Source organism: Pipistrellus kuhlii, unplaced genomic scaffold, assembly GCF_014108245.1.
Source record: "Pipistrellus kuhlii isolate mPipKuh1 unplaced genomic scaffold, mPipKuh1.p scaffold_m20_p_25, whole genome shotgun sequence".
Lineage (NCBI taxonomy): Eukaryota > Metazoa > Chordata > Mammalia > Chiroptera > Vespertilionidae > Pipistrellus > Pipistrellus kuhlii.
In genome coordinates this window covers 789,514-807,500 of record NW_023425524.1, presented here as the reverse complement: position 1 = coordinate 807,500, position 17,987 = coordinate 789,514, and the positions used below count along the sequence as shown (strand labels likewise).

At 53.6% G+C, this 17,987-nt stretch overlaps 1 protein-coding gene across 1 annotated transcript in view; it reads right to left on the bottom strand.

The window, feature by feature from the left end:
• The window catches only part of ACTN2 (actinin alpha 2), a 41,460-nt gene that overhangs the window by 7,660 nt on the left and 15,813 nt on the right, over positions 1–17,987 (bottom strand). Inside the window, exons 2-17 of the mRNA XM_036453410.2 lie at positions 17,402–17,516; positions 16,593–16,712; positions 15,378–15,464; positions 14,614–14,701; positions 13,448–13,526; positions 12,649–12,730; positions 7,547–7,632; positions 6,069–6,161; positions 4,720–4,950; positions 4,234–4,381; positions 3,938–4,088; positions 3,553–3,661; positions 2,272–2,412; positions 1,166–1,348; positions 242–376; positions 1–152 (exon numbers count right to left, since the gene is read on the bottom strand). The exon at positions 1–152 is cut by the window's left edge and continues 28 nt beyond it. Of these exons, the coding sequence (XP_036309303.1) occupies positions 1–152; positions 242–376; positions 1,166–1,348; positions 2,272–2,412; positions 3,553–3,661; positions 3,938–4,088; positions 4,234–4,381; positions 4,720–4,950; positions 6,069–6,161; positions 7,547–7,632; positions 12,649–12,730; positions 13,448–13,526; positions 14,614–14,701; positions 15,378–15,464; positions 16,593–16,712; positions 17,402–17,516 (2,000 nt within the window). The remainder of the gene's footprint in view (positions 153–241; positions 377–1,165; positions 1,349–2,271; positions 2,413–3,552; positions 3,662–3,937; positions 4,089–4,233; positions 4,382–4,719; positions 4,951–6,068; positions 6,162–7,546; positions 7,633–12,648; positions 12,731–13,447; positions 13,527–14,613; positions 14,702–15,377; positions 15,465–16,592; positions 16,713–17,401; positions 17,517–17,987) is intronic.

Below are 17,987 nucleotides of genomic sequence, written 5' to 3'. Positions count from 1 at the left end.
TCGAAGACCAGGGCCTCCTGGATGAGCTGGTGGTCGCCCTCCAGCTTGTCGATGTTGTTCTTGTAGTTGATGATGTTGTGCTCGTACTGCTTCAGCTGGTTCATCTGGTCCTCCAGCGCCCCCGTGATCTGGATGGAGCTCCGGGCGATCTCCTGGGCACGGGCACAGTGGGGACCAGTGAGCAGGTCCGCCCCCGCCCTTCCCCCCCGCCCCAGGAGAAAGCTGGGAGGCCCCGCCCTACCTCCATCTTGTTCTGGATCCAGGGCCCAATGGCGTTGGCCTGGGCGGCGAACTGGCGGCGCAGGCGTTCGTTGGCATGCTGGCGGGCCAGCTCCTCCTGCAGGGACTGGTCTCGGATGGGCACCAGCTGCTTCACCTGTCAGGGCCCGAGGGCAGCAGGGGTTAGAGGCCAGTTTTGGTGCAATGGGAGCGACCGAGAGACGAGGTGCTGGCCCAAAGTGGGGGGAGGGGAGGGAGCGGAGTGGGGGTCAGGGGGAGAGGAGAGGGAGAACTCGTTCTAGCTTTGACTGCCACCCATGGCTGCTTAAGACTGGGTGGGTGTCAGGGACCCTGGGCTGGGGTGTGGGTGTCAGGGACACTGTGCTGGGGGTGTGGGTGTCAGGGACACTGGGCTGGGGGTGTGGGTGTCAGGGACACTGGGCTGGGGGTGTGGGTGTCAGGGACACTGGGCTGGGTGGACACAGTGCTGGATTTTGGCCACGAAAATAAAGTTTTCTTAAGAATGAGTAAAAAAAGGATCAAATAATCCTATTTTCGCTATCCCTGGATTTTAAACAGTCCCAGAAACAGTTTCCTAAGCAATTTTCTGAACTGAAAAGCCACTCCACATGGGGGACATGCTCATCCCGTATTCTGAAAATTCTTGAATGGCAAGCCGACGGCACCCACGTTTGAGCTGTGGTCTTAAAACAGTTCCCCTTGTGGTCTTAGTATCAGGTTTTCCTTAAGGAATAGTCACCTCTACTTTCCTTACAAGCCCCAGAAGCTGCCGAACGGCGTTTAAGAATTTAGCGTATTTTGTCGATGACGTTTGGGGTAAACGATGCAGAAGGAGGCGGTCACTCTCCCTGCTGGGTTTTACGTCCGCCCGCAGCCTGGGCCTCACGCGGGCCCCGGTCCCGCCCACGCCCCGCCCGCCGCCCACCTTGTCCCACTTGTTCCGCAGCTCGTCCATGGTGACGGTGCTATAGGGGTTGCTGGAGCTGATCCGGATGTTGTAGCTCTGGATGACCTTCTCCACCTCGTTCTGGATGGCCATGATGGACTGCCGCTCGCCGTCCGCCTCAGGCAGCGTGGCCTTGAACTGCTCGTGGGCCGTGATCAGACTCTGGCCAGAGACACAAGTGGGAAAACCGATCGTATGCACAGTGTTCCCGTCTGCACACGCATGAATGCCCTTTTTGTTCTGTTAATCCTCACCCGAGGATACTTTTCATTGATTTTTAGAGAGATGGGAAGGGAGGGGGAGAGACAGATAGAGAGAAACATTGATGTGTGTGTGGGAGACACATGGACTGGTCGCCTCCTGCACCCACCCCGACTGTGACCAGGGATCAAGCCTGCAACTGAGGTACGTCCTCTTGACTGGAATCAAACCTGGGACCCTTCAGTCTGCGGGCTGATGCTCTAGCCACTGAGCCACACCGGCCAGGGCCATGAATGCCTTTCTTATACTGCAGGGATCTCTGGGGGAAAACAAATCTGAATGTTTCAGAAAAGCTATTTTGGGCATAAAAGTCAAGTTCTTTGAGATGGGGAAAAACACACAGAAAGATATCATGGTGACTAATCAATGACTACAAATCTAAAGACTTCAAAGACAATGTTCCCTTTTTTATTGGCTCCCATCATTCCCACCCCCAGCTTTGGTGTAGGTCTCTCTGTCCCCCGAGGGCAGAGCTTGACTTGGCTGCCATTTCTGAGGCTGGTGTTGACCTCTGACACCCGGTATTGACCTCTGACACCCGGTGTTGACCTCTGACACCCGGTGTTGACCTCTGACACCCGGTGTTGACCTCTGACACCCGGTATTGACCTCTGACACCCGGTGTTGACCTCTGACACACCACAGAGGAGCCAGCACTGCTGCCTTCACCCCTGCAGACCCTCCCCGCCCCCCAAAGCACGCCCGTCACTGCTCAAGGGGAAAAGGCACCAACGCCAACTCTCTCCCTCAGGCGCCATCAGCCTGACCCAGCAGCAGCCCCTCAGGACAAAGCTCACGCTGCCGCGGGGGACGCCGGCCGCTACCTGGATCTCCTCGATGCTGTGCACGATGAACATGTCCTGCAGGTCCTCCATGGCGCCCTCCATCCAGTTGTTGAACGGGGCCGCTCTCTTGGCAAACTCCAGGTGCAGCTGGTCAATCGTCTCCAGCAACTTCTCGGTTCTCTGGAGATTGCACAGAAAGAAGCAGGCGCGATCACAGATTCAATAATAATTTTTTTTAAAGTCTGAAAATGTGCACATGCATTCCAGAGCCACACACAATCCCCTGACATTCTGGGAATGACAGCGTTCCTGCCGTTAGCGTGTCTGTACACAGGATTAACCGCCATTCCCGTAAACAGGCTGAGCCCCCACGTCTCTGCATTGTCTTCTCAAAGAAGGGTTTGGTGACATCCAAAATAGCCCGGTTTGGCCCTAGCTGGTCTGGCTCAGTGGACAGAGCCTTGGCCCGTGGATTGAAGGGTCCCAGGTTCGATTCCCGGTCAGGGCACATGCGTGGGTTGCAGGCTTGATCCCCAGTAGGCAACCATGCGGGAGACAGCCAATCAGTGATTCTCTTAATCATTGATGTTTCTCTCTCTGTCTCCCTCTCTCTCTCCCTCCCTGAAATCAATGAAAATATATTTAAAAATAAAAAACAACATCAACAACAAAATAGCCTGGTTTAAAGTACTTAAGTAATCCACATCACCTTTTTGAAAACCGAGACGCCTTGCTTTGTAAGTCAGAAGTGATTCCCTAACCACGTGACATAACTGAAAATTCAGGGAAGCTTAAGAGAAGATGACTTTCCGAAAGTCCCCACCTCGTGGAGCAAGGAGGACTACAGGTTGTTCTTTTACTTTATATTTTTAAAATATGTTTGCATTGATTTCAGAGAGGAAAAGAGAGGGAGATATACCGTAGAAACATCAATGATGACAGAGAGTCATTGACCAGCTGCCTCCTGCAGACATCACACTAGGGATCAAGCCCACAACGAGGTCCCTAACTGGGAATCAAACCATGACCTCCTGGTTCATAGGTCAACGCTCAACCACTGAGCCACACCAGCCGGACCCCCTGATTTTTTTTTCTTTAACTTCAGAAGTGCACTGCCCTGCCATGTGGATAAAATATAAAACAAAACTCCCAACTTTTCCTTTCCCTCTTTTTCCTACTTTTCCTCCTCTCTTCGCAGGCTGCTTGCACTGGACAGTCTGTTTTGTCTTATACATATAACAACACAGAAAAGCAAGAGTCAGCGACAGGGCCTTTGGGAAGAGCCTGGGTTCCAGGTCGCGGGGGGCGTGGAACCCTCACCTCCAGGGCCTCCCTCCGCTTCTGCGTGAGCGTCCCCAGCCGGTCCCACTGGTCACAGATCTTCTGGCACCGGTCGTTGACGTTCACCGCGTCGTGGTAGTCCAGCTCGCTGTTGGAAGTGAAGACAGAGGTTAGCTGTCCCGGTCCACGGCAGGAGAAACGAGTCCAAAATAAACAGATCACATATATGTTCTTAAAAGGCCTGACAGAACTGGCAGGTACTTCCGGGTTTTGTTCATCGTCACAGGACGCATCCCGCCCCAGATTCCTCCAGCTTCGCTCTCCCTAAAAGGAAGGCCGGGCCGGACTCCTCCCTGGGAAGGCTCCGGGGAGCCCTTCCCCCGGCCCCGCACCCACGGGAGGGGGTGCCCACGGCCGCACGCACTTGAGCTCCTGCGCGATGGCCGCGATCTGCTCCACGCGGTCCTGGTGGGCTGCCAGGTCACTCTCGAAGGCCTCGTGCTTCCGCAGGAGGGCCCGCACCTCCGTCAGCGTCGCCGACTCGTAATCCTTCTGCAGCAAGACCTGCTCTTTGCCTGCAAAGGTTGGCACAGGCGTGAGAACAGGCCCACGTCACCCGGCAGCTGCCTGGGAAGTCAGGGGATGAGCAGAGATCCCGTGCTCGGGGCGGAGTCAGCAGCTGCCCCGGAGGCTCGGACCCGGGCCGGCCAGGCCGCTCACCGTAGGCCCAGGTCTCGTGGGTGGACGCCTTCTGCCGGAACTTCTCGGCCAGGTGCTCCACGCGCTCCAGCCTCCGGATCTCGTTCAGCAGCCACTCCTCGTAGCCCTTCTCCGCCTGCTCCAGCCGCTGCCAGGCCCCGGCGATGTCCTGGGGGACGGGGGTGGGGGGGGGTGGCAAGGACAGGGCAGGCCCGGCGGTTACACCCGGGCCTCCTGGGCACCCGTGAGCCCCTCCACTTCTCGGCTAATGGCGTTTCCTTCCCTGCCAGGATCAGCTGCCTCCTGCACGCCCCACACTGGGGATCGAGCCCATAACCCAGGCCTAGGGACCTGCCCATGCATGAATTTTGTGCACCGGGCCTCTAGTGTGTGAGTGTGTGTGTGTGTGTGTGTGTGTGTGTGTGTGTGTGGTTTAAGAATGACACCATTCTTAAATTCATTCATTAACTGAGACAATGATGAGGCGGGAGGAGGCCCGGCACTCACCGACACCATCTTGCCCTCGGAGGGCATGAAGGCCGGCCGGTTGCTGATGCGCAGCTTGGTCTGCAGGGTGTTGAAGTTGATCTCCAGCTGGCACTTCTCCTGCACCTTCGGGGGCTTGTGCTTCCGGCGGTAGTCCCGGAAGTCCTCCAGCTTCTTCTGCATGGCCTGCATGGTCTTCTCGGGAGCCCGGTTCTCCAGCCAGGGGATGGTGCGGCGGATCCACTCCAGGAGCTGTGCCCAAAACACACGCACACACACGGCTACAGACACCGCAAGACACCCCCGCTTACAGTGACCTGACAACACGGAGACCTTGGGGGGACGGGGTTAAAGGGGAGTAAAATGGGAGCTATCTGTAATACTATAATGCCATCATCAATAAAAAATATTTTTTTTAAAAAGGGAGCGGGTGAACATAATATTCCTATAAAAACAGAAGTGTAAGGCCTCCCTCCCCCCAGGCGGCCACCAGCGGTCACCACACAACAGCGAGAACTCAAGAGTCAGCACCAGTCATGTCTCACAAATGTGTGACAGTCACAGGAAACTCGGGGACCAGACACTGGCGGACAAACGCTGGATGGAGCTTTCAAATGAAACAAAAATTTAAAAAAAAAAATAACAAAGCAAAACAAAAAATCACCCGACATGGTGAAATGTGGTGAGAGAATGTAGCGAAGAAAAGTGGGCTCAATGTAAGCTCCAATCTAATGAACTCAGTTGCTAGACCAACGAATTGTAAATCTGGGATGGGTTCAAAGTCTACTTCCATCTGATATCGAGTTTCTGGGGATAAAAGTGAAAATGGGAGTGAATGCCTGAGGACTGAGTGCATTGTTCTGAATCACCACCAAAGTCTTAGGAATGGGCTGCTCAAAGGCCACTTAGAAATGGCAGCAAATGCCCGGCTGGCGTGGCTCAGTGGTTAGTGTCGACCTATGAACCCTGAGGTCATGGTTCCATGCCTGGGGTTGTGAGCTCAGTCCCAAGCATGGGGTGTGCAGGAGGCAGCTGGCCAATGATTCCCTCTCACCATTGATGTTGCTATCTCTCTCTCCATCTTCCTTCCTCTCTGAAATCAATAAAATACATATATTTAAAAATAAACAAACAAACATGCACGCCGCCCCTGAGCTCCAGGCTGGCTGCCAAGCCCATGAGGGCTACCTCGGTGCCAATCATTACAATGCTTCAGATGGACCACCCTGAGTCCAGCTGCGCCTCCCTACGTTTATTCTGTCCGAGATGAAAAAATGCAGAGAGAGAATGACATTGACCACCCGTGCTCCCCGTCTGGCCTCACCCTCCGGGTGGGTACGGACGGGGCCGTGGGTCCCCGTTTCCTTTACCTCACTCGCTAGCCTCTCATATTCTTCCATCAGCCTCTCATTCTCTTGATTCACAGCAAGAACCTTACATATCCTGTTAGCCGCTGTCTCGGCCTGTAAAACACAATAGGTCAACGGGACGGGCACACACACAGAACGGAGCGTGAGAGGGACGGAGGGAGGAAGGGGGATGGGGGGGAGGGGGCGTGTGGGACACGGCACACAGATTCCAGGTTAGGGTGGAGCCGGACGGAGGGTTAGGGCCGCTCGATGCTATGGGTCGGTTCACACCTTTTTTGACAGTTTTCACACAGACTTAGAGGGCAGGCTGCATATACTGCAGGGAAAACGGGGAGATACCGTTAGTGTAAACACACGCTTTGTAAAACATCGGGCAAGTTAGTAACAGAAATACACGGGTGGAGGAAACCTATACCCCTGAATGTCTGTCTTAGCTCACTCCTCATGTGCTGACCTCGGGAATATGGGAGTCAGAACCCCTAAATAACATGAGCCTTTGGGCCCGGCCAGTGTGGCAGAGTGGTTGAGCATCGACCTAAGAACCAGGAGATCATGTTCCTGTTAGGGCACATGCCTGGGTTGTGGGTTTGATCCCTAGCAAGGGGGAAGGGAGGAGAGAGTGTGCAGGAGGCAGCCAATCAATGATCTCTCTCATCATGGATGTTTCTAAACTCTCTCCCTCTCTCTTCCTCTCTAAAACATATTTTAAAAAAAAACAAAACACATATTTTTTTAAAAAAGAGTATTGTGCCATCCGGGCCTCCAGGCCCCTAACACAAGCTGGTCTCCGGTTACCCTCACGTGCTGGGGGTGGTCCTAGAGACGCGGCAGCACCACCGGCTTTGCCCATCCCTGTCTATCATATTTGCCACATTCAGACGCCATAGATGAAGGGACCAGAGACAGGAACAGGTCAACATGGAGAAAAGGGACGTTGACCACAATGTCCATTCCTCGGGCTTTTTGTCTCAAGGAATGTGAGGGGTTGTTTTTGTCTGTTGTGGGGTTTTTTTGTTGCTGTTGTTTTGAGATTCTAGTCCTATCATCCTTTGCCCATTTCCGTTAAAATGGGATCAGTCTTGGGAAGTGCTAGGACACATAGCTGAGCAGTGAGGGCCTTTTCTATAAACCAGGGCCCCAGGAGGCATGCGGTCTCCGGGTTGCACGTCCCGTTTACTGCTCAGTGTCCATGGCACCTGTTTTCCCTAAAACACACGTTTCCCACAATGGAGTAATGACATAAAAGTGGTATCTTAGAAGGAAAGAGAGACAAAAACCACTTTAGGAATGGCCTCAAGGGAAAGCTGTTAAAAAAGAAAAAAACATTCACAGTTTGGAACTTTCCATGTTAGGGCATCACAAACACTGGAAAAGAGTCCAAGGCAGATGTGAAGTGCGCACACATACACACACACACAGGCACACACGCACAGACATGCATGCGGAGGGCAGCGCGGCCCCAGGACGCGTGCTGGTACCTGCTCCGCGCCCGCGAAAGCATGGTAGAAGCAGGACACGTATGTCATGATGGCCCTTTCGTCCGGTTTGGGGGTGTTGACAATGTCTGAGGGAGGAAAAAACAGCACAGAAAACACACACACACACACACACACACACACACACACACAAAGAGTGGAAGCCGAGTTGAATGAGAGAAGGACAAGTGTTCACACCCACAGGTTCCCCGGCTCTGGGACATTCCGAGCCTCGGACAGCCCCGAGGTGGTGCAGGAGCGGAATGATTTGAAACTTCGTTTCCTAAATGACCAAACTGAGAGCTTTTCCCTCCCTCACCTTTGACGGGCTTTTAAAAGTGCAGACAAGGCAGATTGGCCTGTGTGGCTCAGTGGTTGAGCGTCCACCTGTGTATGAACCAGGAAGTCATGGCTCTGTTCTGTCAGGGCTCATGCCCGGGTTGTGGGCTTGATCCTCACTGTGGGGCGTGCAGGAGGCAGCCGATCCATGATTCCTTCTCATCACTGATGTTCCTATCTCTCTTTCCCTCGCTCTTCCTCTCTGAAATCAATACAAATATATTTTTAAAAGATAAACGTCCAGACAAGGCATTAATGTGGGCGCCGCCGTGTGCTGCGGTCGGAATCGGAGTGAGTGGCTGCTCATTGCCACACGGTTTGACCAGGTCAGGCCCTCCGTCACTTGTTCTCGGAGGGACGTGGGTCTCCCTGTGACATGCTGGGAGCCGCAGCAGAGTCCCTGCCCATCTCTGCACCCCACCACCCGCTCCGCACCCCTACAACTGAGCCCGCTCTGCTCTGTGACCCGCCTGCCGCTGGAGGGTGAAATTAGCCAGACAAGCATGTCGTGTGATGCCTCCACACACACACCACGCCAGGTACACAAATCGCCCCGGGCCACAACACATCAGAAGAGAAGGTGTACGTGGCTGGCACACCCCTCGGCTCTCGCCAGCCTTTGTATGAGCTGCTGAATTAACCACCAGGAAGAGAGGAAACAGAACCTCGGCGATGCCAGGTGTGCTGACTCGATTTTTAACTTTAAACTGAGCTCAGCCCGGCCTTCGTGGCTCAGTGGCCGAGCTACGACCCATGAGCCAGGAGGTCTCGGTTCGATTCCCGGTCAGGGCACATGCCTGGATTGCGGGCTCCATCCCCAGTGTGGGGCGTGCAGGAGGCAGCCAATCAATGACTCTCATCATTGATGTTTCTATCTCTCTCTTCCTCTCCCGCCCTCTCCGAAATCAATAAAAACCGTATTTTAAAAAAAAAGAACGAGAGAAAGAAACAGATCAGTCACTGGACAGATGAAGTTGAAAAGACACCTGGTGATTCCCTCACATGAAACTTAGAACCACCTGGTCCCAGGGTTTGCAGAGGGGACCGACAGAGAGGACGAGGGGCTGTGTCACAGGATGGAATCTTCCGGAAAACAACCACGAACGACGGCATGCCGGTGCACAGACAGAAAGCAGGTGTCAAAGAAAACGGCACTAAAAAAAAAAAAAAAAAAAGACACAACTTCCACGTCGGGGCCGGATGGGCCTCCTTCCTCAGAGGAGGGGGAGGAAAGAGAACGACGACGATGGGAAGAGATGAAGACACAGAAGGTGAGGGTGGCGGTGACCGGCTCTCCGTCCTCACCTTCTGGGCACCGGCGAACGCGTGATAGAAACAGGAGACGTAAGTCATTAGGGCGCGCTCGTCAGGCCGGGCCGTGTCTACCACATCTGCGCGGAGAGAACAGGGTTAACTGCCGCCTCTGGGGGCCAAAGCCGGGGGGCCTTCCCTGCGCCCCACGCACTCACCGTCGCGGGCACGGGCTCAGAGCAAAGACGTCACCCCTGTAAAGGCACTCCCCCAAACGTGTCTGAGAACTGCCCGCGGAAATGAAGGGATTGCCGAGGGGAAGGGCACCGGCTCAGAGCCGGTCATGCCCACAGCCTGATTCCACAGGGCACATATATAGCGACGGCCCCCGAGACTCCCTCGCTGTGCCCGGGGCGGCCGGGGTCAGAGATGCTCCTGCAGGTGCATGCAGAACAGGCACGCCCACACACCTAAAGCGGGGGGCCAAACTTGAGAGCTTTGTGGCGGAAAGACAACCCCACCGGCGTGGCTCAGTGGCTGAGCGTCGACCTATGAACCAGGAGGTCTCGGTTCGATTCCCGGTCAGTTCACAGGCCCGGGTTGTGGGCTTGATCCCCAGTGTGGGGCATGCAGGAGGCAGCCGATCCATGATTCTCTCTTATCATTGATGTTTCTCTCTCTCTCTCTCTCTCCCCCTCTCCCTTCCTCTCTGACATCAATAAAAACACATTTTTTTAAAATAAAACAATAAAAGCAGGAAGACGATAAGATGAGGCATTTCTGCAGCTTGTATCACAGGTGACAGTTCCAATGAGCCCCCAGAAAATTCCCACGTGGGGGGCAGAGAACAATTCACAGCAAGAGGTCCAGCCAACGGCAGCCGGCAGGCTGAGTGAGCTGGGCAGGGGGCCAGGGCACAAGAGGACAATGCGAGTGGCAGGAATAAGAGAAGTGAAGTCCGATGGTCAGCAGCAGAGACATGAAGGCTAACGTGGGGGCTTGGTTGGGCGAGCGGGCTCATCAGAGCGTCGCCACATGCCTGGCAGTCAGAAGATTCCCATGAGAAATGACTCTACCAAGAAAAGAATATAGTTTTTGGAGAATTTCCACAAAACCATTCAGAGAGATGAGAGAAGTGACGGGAGACGGGGTGTACCACAGGGAGGAGGAGATGAACAGCGTGCTAGCATCCCAGCGGCTGCAAAGGATGCACCGAATGGCGATGTGCCCCGACCAGGACTCAGAGACCGAGGAAAAACTCAGGAACAAGAAGACTGACAGCAGGCCAGAGGACGGTGGGCCTGGCTGTCCTTGACTGTGGACAGTAGGGAGGCACGAGAGAACTGGAAGAGGGATGTACCAAATGGAAACAGTTTTTTCCTCCCTTTCGTATCTTACTTTTTTGTTTGTTTTTTTAATATATTTGTTTTGATTTCAGAGAGGAAGGGAGAGGGAGAGAGATGGAAACATCAATGATGAAAGAGAACCATTGATCGGTCACCTCCTGCACTCTCCCTACCAAAGATGGAGCCCACAACCTGGGCAGGAGCCCTTGACAGGGAATCAAGCCCTGGATCCTTTGGTCCATGGGACGACGCTCAATCCACTGAGCTACACCAGCCGGGCAGTATCTTAGCTATTAATTCAATGAGTAAACGCTGGGTGGATGTTACCGTATGGACAGGTGAAAGGAGAGGCCGCATAAATGCAAACTTAGAGAGGAGAGGTGGAGGAAAGGGAAAAGAATCTTTCTCTGATGCTGTATTGACTTTCTCCCTCGAAAGAGTTTGAAGAAACCAGAAGTAGAATTAACACCTATAATTCAGGGGCTTGATGAATGGTTACATTAATAAATAGGTAAAACTGGAATCTGAATGGAATGATCGATGTTTCGATTCCTCAAAAGATATGTGTAATCCTCCCTCTCTCCCCCCGGTTCCTGGCAATGTGACCTTATTTGAAAGCAGGGTCTTTGCAGATGTCCCATTAAGCTGAGGTCCTTACAGCAGGGGTGGGGAACATCTGGCCTGCGGGCCACATAAGGCCCAAGAAATCATTTGGTCTGGCCCTGCCAAGGCGTCAGGATGAGTTAATGAAATGTCTGACTAAATACGGCAGGCTAATTTTTAAGTGGATCATTTTGTATGGCCCACGAATGATGTTAGAAATATCCAAATGTCTTCTTGGCAGGAAAAGGTTCCCCACCCCTGCCTTATAGAGAGGAAAGAGACAGACACAGAGGGAAGATGGCCACTGAGGGACAGAGACTGCGGCAATGCCACCCCAGCCGGGGGGAGGCCTGGGCCAGGCGGGTCCTCTCCTTGCGGGGGAGCGTGGCCCTTGGCTTTGACGAGAGCCTACAGAACCGTCAGCGAAGACCGTCCTGCTGTGCTAAGCCGCCCCGATTCTGGTAATCTGTTACAGCAGCCGTAACGCAATCACCAAAGAGGAGGAGAGATAGAAGATTGACTGTAATCAAGTTCTTTGCTTTCCCAAAAGTGCAAATAGTGGGAGCAATGGGCCATCAGGGAATAATATTCACAATGAACATGGTAACACAGACTCCTTGAGTTCACAAACCTTAACGCTAACCCCGCCTACAGATCTCAGCACACCCCTCGGTAGCCAGGGTCTCACTCACAGGAAATGCTCAGTACGTGTGCTGAGCGATGCGGGAGTCATGAAGAAGTGGGATGAATGAATGAATGAATGAATGAATGAATCTGTGCTTTAAGCGGCGTGCCGTGGGTACAACTCTCGGTTCATCGCACAGGAAGGGCACAAAAGGCATCTGAAACCGTTCCCCTTGCGAGGATGCTAAACCACAAAGTCCTTCACTCTTTCCCGTCTAGCTAAGCAACATTGAACTTGGGCTAATTACAAGTGGGATGAGGAAACTCCAGAGGTGCAATCTACTGATTCGATGCCTTCTAGTAGGAGGGAAGATCTTTTTCCTTGGGGAGTCTTAAGCACAAGAAGATTTCTTTACTACAGTTGTCTCTACAAAGTAAGAAAATCTACATTGTTAAAAAACTAAACTAGGCCCTAACCGGTTTGGCTCGATGGATAGAGCATTGGCCTGTGGACTGAAGGGTCTCAGGTTCAATTCCAGTCAAGGGCATGTACCTTGGTTGTGGCACATCACTAGTAGGGGGTATGTAGGAGGCAGCTGATCAATGTTTATCTTACATTGAAGCTTCTAAGTTTCTATTCCTCTCTCTTCCTTTCTGTAAAAAAACAAAAAAACACTAAAATAGGACGTTTTTCTTGGAAAATCGCAAATCAAAGCATCCTCTTGACCAGCTCCTTTCACCGTAGTTTTGCTGTCTTTTCACACGTGGGATTTAAAAAAATAATCTGTGAACAAGCTTCACGTGAAATCCTCTAATACTGACTGAGGAACCCTAAGGGCTCCCGATGAAACCTGGCAGTCAAGTTTTGCAGATCCCGGGGCGTGGCCACTGCCCACGCAGCCCCCAGATGGGTCCGCCCCGGCAGGTCACACGGCCTCTCACCTTCCGCATCCAGCATTTTGGGGATGTCCAGATGCTTCTCCGCGATCTCCATGGCCAGGTTGATGTTTCCTACTGGGTCATCCTGCAGGAGGGACAGCACGTGCACATTTTTAAAGATGTGTTTTTGAACATTTAGGAAAATGATTAAAAAAAAAAAAATCCATGCCCAATGCAATGCAGGACACGGAGGCAGTGTGGGCGGGAGGGACGTAGGCAGGCATGTCCCCTGGGCAGGATCTGGAAGGTACCCACGGAGAATGAGCCCATCATCTTTGTTTTAAATGTGTGAAAGCACAGAAAGCCTGCTCTCAGGTGAGCACCTGTCTAATCTGTCTGGTACAATCCGCTCATTTTGCAAATTAATTTTTTTAAAAAAAGGTTAATTGGAAAATTTAGACACTGTCTGTAGGTTAGAAACATTTTAAAAGCTCAGGGATAAAATAGACGCTTTGAAAAAATGAGCACTCTGGTGGATAATTCCCTTAGGCGACCTTCTATCACAACGCTGTAGGCCCAGTCTCAAGAGGGCGGGGAGCAGGTGACAGCTGGCGCGGGCATGCCAGCCAGGACACCAACAACCTTGCACGTCGCACAGGTGAGGCCACATGCAGAGGGGCGACTTCCCAGACACAGCCACGGGGTATGAAGCGGCCCTGCTGGGCGTGGAGTGGGGGCGCCCCATCCTAAACTCTAAACCTCACAGAGCAACTGTCCCCTACAAGGTGGACAGGCCTGGGTTCTCCCCCCCAGCACAGGTCACATTTTTTAACCTCTTTGTGTGCGGACTGAGTTTGCCGACCTTGTTCAGCTTGGAGTAGTCGATGAGGTCAGGCCGGTGCCGGTGGATGAGTGCGCAGAGTCCCAGGCCATCCTTCCAGCTGCGTCACGTGGCAAAGAACAGGACACGAGTCAATGTGAGCGGAGAAGGCAGCAGGGTCCGCACGGCCGGGCCTTCAGGCCGAGTGGCCCCAGTGCTCAATGTCTGACTTATCGCAGCCAAGGCCCCAGAGCTCGCCTCCCTCCCCTCCCAGCCACCTGTGTCCCTTCCTCGAATGCCAGTCTTCTTTCCGGAGTCCCCCACGGACTGCCACCCCGTGGGTGCCCGCTTCCCATGTTCAGCTCCGGGCCCGTCTTGCCTTCCCCTCCACTCCCCGTTGCCTCCTGGGCTGGTTCTGTGCTGGGAGCACTGGGAGGGACCAGGAGAAAGCTGGCGCCTCTGTCCCTGTCCTCCTGCCCTCTTCCTTCAGACTCTTCTGGACCAGATGGCCCATTGAGCCATGAAATGCCTAGCACACACGTTCCTCCGAGGGTCCTCACACTCCTAAAAGGCCACTCTTGGTCCCAAGTACCCTCTGTCTTTTCACCATAAAGCAATTTTTAAAATATACTTTTACTTATTTCAGAGAGGAAGGGAGGGAGGGAGGGAGAAACATCATGATGAGAGAGAACCATTGATGAGCTGCCTCCTGCACACCCCCAACTAGGGATCAAGCCTGCAACCCAGGCATATACCCTGATAGGGAATTGAACCGTGACCTCCTGGTTCAGAGGTTGATACTCAGCCACTGAACCATGACAGCCGGGCTCCTACTTCACTTGAATTGCAGCACACGAAGCTGACTCAGGAGCAGAAGGACCAGGTGTGGCCAGGCCCCGGGATCTCAGACCTGCTGTGGTCTCTCCTCCCCGCTGAGGAGCCATCCTGTGCCATCTCCCAGGTGGGGTGCAGGCCTGGGAGGGTGGCTTCTCACCCCCCAGTTCCTGAAGGCCCCATCTGGCGCCACAAGCCACTCACTCACATACAGAGCTGTGTTACCTGCATCCCTCACCCGAGTCACACGGTTTCCCTGGGAAACCCTTAACCTATAGCCATTGCCCTGCTACAAACATGAATGCCCTTGGCGAGAGGTGCAAACACGGGTGCAGACACACACGGCACCCCCGCCTGGGGCTCCCCAAGCTCACCTGGTGTGGAAGTTCTGGATGTTGACATTTCGGTAAGGAGCGGTTTTCCGCTGACACCACAGCAGCAGGCCTTCCTTGGCAGAGGTTTCTGGAAGGACAGCCAAGAGGAGTGTCCCCACGTCACTCGCCCAAACTGCGGGCTCCCTCCCAGGGGGCCTGTGCCTGCTGACGCTTAGGAACTCAAAGCGGACGGGGCGGTGTGGCTACGGATTATGACGTCACACAAGTAAAACCAGACTCCGGGCCCTGGGGACTCTCGCCTTGCTGTGAAAACTGTCTAAGTATGCGCAGTGTATGACGCCATGCACCTGTTGTCCACCTCATGTATGATTTATGTTCTTAGGGGAACAAAATTCAGAGGCCACCTGTCCCAAATGTGCACCCTTACCTAGAGGTTTTATACCGAAGGTTTTTATTAGTCAGCTTCAAGTTCAGCCATTTGAGTTTTGACCAAGTTAACTCCCCCACCCCCACTACCCCACCTCCACACCATAGACTGCCCTCACCAACAGCTATATTCATATCTCACACCCATTTCTTGGGAGAGGCCCGCCATTCTGTTAAAGGGACCTGGCTCCTTAGAGAATTCCGGGGCAGCCTGGCCAGTGTGGCTCAGCTGGTTGGAGTGTCCACCCCGTACCCCAAAGGGTCCCAAGGTCCTTCTTTCAATCATGTAGGTGACTGTTCGATTTCAGAACACCAGATTCAAACTTTTAACGTGTAAGCGCTGCTTACTAAGTGCTTTGACTTTAACCATGTCTTACCTTCAACTGATATGTCCTGGATGGCAAAGCGGAGGATGATGGTCCAGATCATGCCCAGCGTCATCTTCACGTTGCCGTCCACGATTTCTTTAGAGGGAAGAAAAGCCAACAACAGACAAGTGTAAAGATAACATCCGTTTGGCTCGATGGATAGAGCATCAGTCTGCAGACTCAAGGGTCCCAGGTTCTATTCCGGTCAAGGACATGTACATTAGTTGTGGGCACATCCCCGGTAGGGGGGGTGCAGGAGGCAGCTGATCGATGATTCTCTCTCATCGATGTTTCTAGCTCTCTATCCCTCTCTTTTCCTCTCTATGAAAAATCAATAAAATATATATTAAAATAAAGATACCGCCATCAGACCCTGCAGTGTTCCTGTAAGTTATGGCTTCAGATCTACTGGAAAAAAATTCACATGGGAAGGCCAGCTTACGTTTCCATAGGTGTTGAAGTTTGTCTGGTTAAAAACTGTTAACCGGCCGGGACCGGTTTGGCTCAATGGATGGAGTGTCGGCTTGGGGACTGAAGGGACCCGGGTTCGATTCCGGGAAAGGGCATGTACCTTGGTTGCGGGCATGTCCCCAGTAGGGGGTGTGCAAGAGGCAACTGATCGATGACTCTCTCTCATCGATGTTTCTAACTCTCTATCTCTCTCCCTTCCTCTCTGTACAAAATCAATAAAATATATTTAAAATAAATAAATAAATAAAAACTGTTAACCGAACATCTCCTGTTTAAACGAATTCTGAGTTAAAAACAAGCACAAAGCTCACCTATGCATAATCATGGAAAGCAATGCATGAGCTTCCAAAGTTTAAAGGTGAGATGAGCTAAAGTTCTAAATATACTCCTGCCCTTTTTCCTCTGGGGGGATGAGGGAGTACATTCCAAGGACTCAGTGGATGCCTGAAACCGAGTGCTGACCCCTACACATCACACCCTTTTCAGGTAGCGGATGCACTTTCTCTTTGGTGTATCTGAATTGCCCAGCGCCACCACACTCATGCGTCTGGGCCGTGACTAAGGGTGACTTGAACCCAAGGACCCGAGAACCACTGGGCTAAGTGGCTGACGGGGAGGGGAGAGCGCAGACAGCATGGAGATGAGGGACAAAAGGATGATTCCCATCCCAGAATGAGGTGGGACAGAGCAAGACTCACCACACTACTCAGAATGCTGTATACTGTAAAATGTATATATTGCTGCCCAGCTCACCTTCCGCCCCAATGGACACCAGCTTCACGCCTTTGCTGGCGATGTAATCCAAGGCTTTGTTGACGTTGGCGATTTTGTGGAAGCGCATTTTTCCTCGGTCGGGTTTGGGCAGCCTTTCCCCTGTCAGATGAAGACCCATCAGTGTAGACAGAGAAAGCAACACCCCCAACTCAGAACGAAAAAGCCAACATTCAGCCCGGCAGGTGTGGCTCAGGGGCTGATCGTGGACTTATGAACCAGGAGGTCAGGGTTCGATTCCCGCTCAGGGCACAGGCCCAGGTTGTGGGCTTGATCCCCAGTAGGGAGCGTGCAGGAGGCAGCCAGTCAATTATTCTCTCCTATCATTGACGTTTCTCTCTCTCTTTTCCTCTCTGTAATCAATGAAAATATTTTTTTTAAAAAAAAGAGAGAGAAGAGGGCAGCATGGTGGGCCGCCATATACATGTCACTTTTTCTTCTACTTCGTCACGAGGTGGGTGATATGAACACTTCCCTAACGTGTCAGTTGTGAACAGAACCCACTCCCCTTTTGAACAGAAACACCGGCTGCCTGCCCTTCCAGGGCTTTCCTTCCCAACAGCACCGCCTTCTGGTCCAGCGGGTTAGGAGGGAAGGTGCACTGCAGCCTCTGTCAACCTGGGCCACGCCTGCACGCACGCGGACGCCTGCACGCACGCGGACGCCTGCACGCACGCGGACGCCTGCACGCACGCGGACGCCTGCACGCACGCGGACGCCTGCACGCACGCGGACGCACCACACGCAGTCGCACATGCGCACGCGCTGCGCGGGGCGGGGCACCCACAGACCTGAGATGACCTCCAGCAGCAGCATGAGCTTCAGGCCGTTCCTGAAGTCCTCCTCGATGTTCTCGATCTGGGTGCCGGCTTTCCGCAGGTGCGAGTTGCACCAGGCCGTGAAGGTCTGCAAGAGAGCACGGCTCAGCACCGGCTCGGGGCCACGCGCGCCCCGGGACCACGTGCAGCCGATCAAACCAGTTTGCAGTAACGGCTCACAGGGGCACGCGCTCCCGGGATACACGTGCGGTCAATCATAGCACACTGGGGCCCACACCCCCCCACGGGGAACACGTGCCCTCAGCACGGGCCCAGCCTCCACGGGGAACACGTGCGGCTCAACCAGGCCCACGCTCCACGGGAACCACGTGGGGCTCAACCAGGCACACGCTCCACGGGAACCACGTGCGGTTCAGCACAGGCCCACCCTCCACGGGGAACACGTGCAGCTCAGCCATGTGCACGCTCCACGGGGAACACGTGCGGCTCAGCACGGACCCACCCTCCACTGGGGACACGTGCGGCTCAGCACGGGCCCACACTCCACGGGAAACACGTGCAGCTCAGCACGGGCCCACACTCCACGGGGAACACATGC